The sequence below is a fragment of the Cricetulus griseus genome, chromosome 4 (genome assembly GCF_003668045.3).
Source record: "Cricetulus griseus strain 17A/GY chromosome 4, alternate assembly CriGri-PICRH-1.0, whole genome shotgun sequence".
NCBI classification, from domain to species: Eukaryota; Metazoa; Chordata; class Mammalia; order Rodentia; family Cricetidae; genus Cricetulus; species Cricetulus griseus.
In genome coordinates, this window is record NC_048597.1 from 3,042,414 (window position 1) to 3,046,953 (window position 4,540).

At 46.4% G+C, this 4,540-nt stretch overlaps 1 protein-coding gene across 1 annotated transcript in view; it reads left to right on the top strand.

The window, feature by feature from the left end:
* Nucleotides 1-690: 690 nt before the first annotated feature.
* The window catches only part of Kcnj6 (potassium inwardly rectifying channel subfamily J member 6), a 64,877-nt gene continuing 61,027 nt past the window's right edge, over nt 691-4,540 (top strand). Inside the window, exon 1 of the mRNA XM_035444736.1 lies at nt 691-1,603. Coding sequence (XP_035300627.1) covers nt 706-1,603 — 898 coding nt within the window. The 5' untranslated portion in view covers nt 691-705. The remainder of the gene's footprint in view (nt 1,604-4,540) is intronic.

Sequence of the window (4,540 nt, forward strand, 5' to 3'; positions counted from 1 at the left end):
CTTGCTTTCTCCCTATCATTCCGGGAGGTGACAATGATGCCCACATTCAGGGCAGATCTTGGCTCCTCGGTTGAATCTTTCTGGAAACATCCTCGTAGACATACCCAGAGGTGTGTTTCCATAATAATTCTAAATCCAACCAAACTGACAAGATTAACTATCAGATGCTCCAATCCCTCAATGCAGTCATACCTAAGGTTCAAGCATCACCTGTGTCTAGAGACATCACCATTCAATTCATAAAAGCCGGTGGACATTCATACCGGTGAGTGACAAAGCCAGGACTGTAGGAATCCCAAGACACCTTCTATAAGGAGCCTGCTGCCTCTCCCATGCTTCAACATCTTAGGTAGGATCAGGAGACATCCCATCATGGGAGTGGGCTCAGTGGGAGCTCCCAGCAGAGAGCCAGTGTCACAGGACTGAGCTTCATCATGGTGTGCTGGGTGGCAAAGGACTTATGTGTGCTAGATCTTAGGACACAGACGTGCAAGTCAACCAAGGACCTGTCCAGAAGGGGTTGGTTGAATGAAAATAGTTCTGCTAACCTAGTTTGTAAGCGCAAAAGTGGTATTTGGGTTTCCTGCCGTAGATAGTGTGTGATTACATTAGCAAAAAAAAACAACAAAAAAATAAAACAGCATTTCATCTGAACTCTCTTTTCTTTTCTTCAAACTGCCAGCAAATGTCCTGGAAGGCGATTCTATGGACCAGGACGTGGAAAGCCCAGTGGCCATTCACCAGCCAAAGTTGCCTAAGCAGGCCAGGGATGACCTGCCAAGACACATCAGCCGAGACAGGACAAAACGGAAAATCCAGAGGTACGTGAGGAAGGATGGGAAGTGTAACGTCCACCACGGCAACGTGAGGGAGACCTACAGATACCTGACAGACATCTTCACCACTCTCGTGGACCTCAAGTGGAGATTCAACCTGTTGATCTTCGTCATGGTCTACACGGTGACTTGGCTCTTCTTTGGGATGATCTGGTGGCTAATTGCGTACATCCGGGGAGATATGGACCACATAGAGGACCCCTCGTGGACTCCCTGTGTCACAAACCTCAATGGGTTTGTCTCTGCTTTTTTATTCTCAATAGAGACGGAAACCACCATCGGTTATGGCTACCGGGTCATCACGGACAAATGCCCCGAGGGAATTATTCTCCTCTTAATCCAGTCTGTGTTGGGGTCCATTGTCAATGCATTCATGGTGGGGTGTATGTTTGTGAAAATATCCCAGCCCAAGAAGAGGGCAGAGACCCTGGTGTTTTCCACCCACGCCGTGATCTCCATGCGGGATGGGAAGCTGTGCCTGATGTTCCGGGTTGGGGACCTGAGGAACTCCCACATTGTGGAGGCTTCCATCAGAGCCAAGCTGATCAAGTCCAAGCAGACTTCAGAGGGGGAGTTCATCCCCCTCAACCAGACGGACATCAACGTAGGGTACTACACCGGGGACGACCGTCTCTTTCTAGTATCGCCATTGATTATCAGTCATGAGATTAACCAACAGAGCCCCTTCTGGGAGATCTCCAAAGCCCAGCTACCCAAAGAGGAACTGGAGATTGTGGTTATCCTGGAGGGGATGGTGGAAGCCACAGGTGAGATGGGCTCCGTCCTGTTAGAGATGCACTCGGGTGAACCCCTGGATGTGAGGTGCCAGGCCTGTGTGTCCTATAACCTTAGGTGCATGCTCTAAGACGCCTAGCCATTTCACTTCTCAAGTTTCCTAATTTTACCATTTTCTACTTTTATTTTATGTGTAGGAGTGTTTTGCCTGCATGTATGCATGTGCGCCATGTACATGCCTGGTGCCCATGGAAGCCAGAAGAGGGCGCCAGATTCCCTATAACTGGAGTTGCAAAACAGTTTTGCGTCTCCATGTAGTCTCTGGGGAACTGAACTAGGGTCCTCTGCAAGAGCAGCCAGTGCCCCTAACTGCTGGGCCATCTCTCTAGCCCCTGTTCACCTTATTTAAAGTCATTTAGAGAGCAAATTAATGATTTTTAATGTATTTTAAGTTTCTAAATACTTAATGAAATTAGATTTCGATCCGCGTCTAAAGCTTATTTTGCATGATTTTAGAGCATTTCTCATTTAAATATTTGCAGCTATTTGTTGGCAAGCCAGAGGGGAAGAATTAGACCTTTAAGAAAAAAGGAGTCAGGAGAAAATGACTTAACAAAACTGCTGTTTTTGCCCCTCCTTTGGCCATCATTCATAAAACCCATAGATTGTTCTCTTTACCCTTGTGTTAAGTGTGTCTCCACACTTAGCCTACCCAGATCTCAGCAGAAGTCATACCAAAGAAATAAAGATTTGTTCCTCATAATCCTACAGACTTTTCATTGTCAACAATAATGGTGAGTCTGTCGGAAGAGAGGTGGCCTGTTCTCAGGGTTTGGGAAACTCTGCTTCTGCTCATCTTTGCTCACACCTGAATTTCTCTCATGCCCCACGCTCTGAGAGCAAAGTGGGTTCTACCCGTATTTACTGATCGTGTGCTACAAGTCAAAAGCCTGAGCAGAGCTTCAGACCTCCCAGAAGTATGCCAATCCAATCCCGTTCGCCAGTTCCTCATAGTTCTGAGTCCTTGCTACGAAGGCTGCCCCCCCACCCCCGCTTTTTCCACAATCTGTCCCATGTTCAGAAGCCTCCAGCTTGAGACTCTGGGTTGGTCTGTGTCATGGGAAAATGTATACTCTGTGAGTTGGGCCAAGTGTTTATTAACCTGGCATCCTTTTCCAAAGGAAAGCCCTCCCCAGTCCCTTGCTTCTGTCTCCACACACCAACGGTAGGCAATGTCACAATTCCTATCAAGTAGTTTTTACAGGGCAGAGGGAATAAGTTTTTAAATTTCTGCAAACTGAAATGTCTTCGACCCAGCACTTTCCTTCCCACAGAACAAAAGGATTTTTAAAGACTAACAGTATACACTTGGCCTTCCGTATCTAAGGAACCCATATTCACGGATTCCACCAACCGTGGATCCAACACGTTTTTAAAAGCATCTGGTCCTGAATGCCTTCCTGTCTCTTACCATTATTTCCTAAATAATACAGTATAAATATTTGTGTAACGTGTGAATTGTATTAGGTTTTATAAGCAGTCTAAAGTGTGGATGAGCACTGTCTATGGAAACACAACCGTTTTGTAAGAGGGACTTTACATTTGAAGATCTGGGTATCTTTGTGGGGTCCTGGAGTCAATTCCCTCTGGATATGAGATGCAGCTTGGTGTTTTTCTCACATCTACAGAGCCAGGCACAGGGCTGTATGTTTGGGGTGCAAAAAGGAGTCAGGGGTTGCCTCTCTCACAGGGGAGCAGCTCCAGCCAGCACTGGGATGGGAGAGACTATCGCCCACTTCTGAGTCACAGGCTCTCAGTTCCTAAAAGACTTCAGGCTGTATTTTGGACTGGAACATTGGCTGGGTGTTGTGAAACTCTTAACTAGGAACTGCAGATAGCAGCAGGTCTATTGGCGCCTTGCTTGTGAGTTTTTTTTTTTTGTTTTTTTTTTTTTTTTATGTTCTCCCGAAGTGATAATTGATTGGGGCAGTGGGGAAAGGGAGAAGAGAAAGGGGAGGAGAAAAGAGGAAAAGGAAAGAAAGAAAGAAAGAAAGAAAGAAGGAAGGAAGGAAGGAGAGGGAGTGGAGGAGGGAGAGCAGGAGGGGAACAGGAGAGAAGAGGAGGGAGAGAATGGAGTAGAAGACGAGAAGGGGAAGAAAATGACAGTAAGGAAAGAAACGAGAGGGGACAAAGTGCCCCTTGAATGGGGAACTCTGTCACTTTCAGACCGACCTGGACGTCTCCACCCTGGCAGTGCACAGGGAAGGAATCCCCAGTGGTGTCTGCAGTGACAGCCTCCTACAGCATGTGCTGCCCATTCCAGAAGCTCAGTCCCCCTGGACACACTAGAGGGCAGTCCGTAGGGGAATCTTCCATTCCTGGTCTGTGTACAGAGAATCCAAGCCTCTGACTCCGATGCTAGCCAGCTCCAACAACAGCAGCCAAGCTCTACCCTCCCTCCAACCAAAGCCCAGCCTCAAGTTATAAATGAATCTGAGCAAGAAAATCATGTTTGCACTGTCCCCAGGGCAGACCTTGTCTCTCTGATGACAACCTGTGTGGAGCAAGACTATCTACAGCGAGAAACATCCTTTTTACGATAATTAACAGTGATGGTCGCCTAGGAGCATTCTTGCCTTTCTGAGAGTTCTTAGCCATACCTAGGTAGTTGCCAGCAAAAAGAACCAAACTCTCTACCACTCCTGAGGAAACACAACCACTACTGATTTTCTTTTAAAATATTTTAATATATTATACAATAGATGTATATTTTATGTGTGTATATATGTGTATGTATGTACATATACATACATACACATACATACATGCATACATACATACTCCTAACTTCCAGTTAGTAGAGGAAGGATATTCCAGAACATTCTGGGAGTGTTTAGAAGCTGGACATACGTGCCTTGGTCCTTTCCATGTGGGTTTTATACAGTTCAGTACCCACACCCCACACCCCA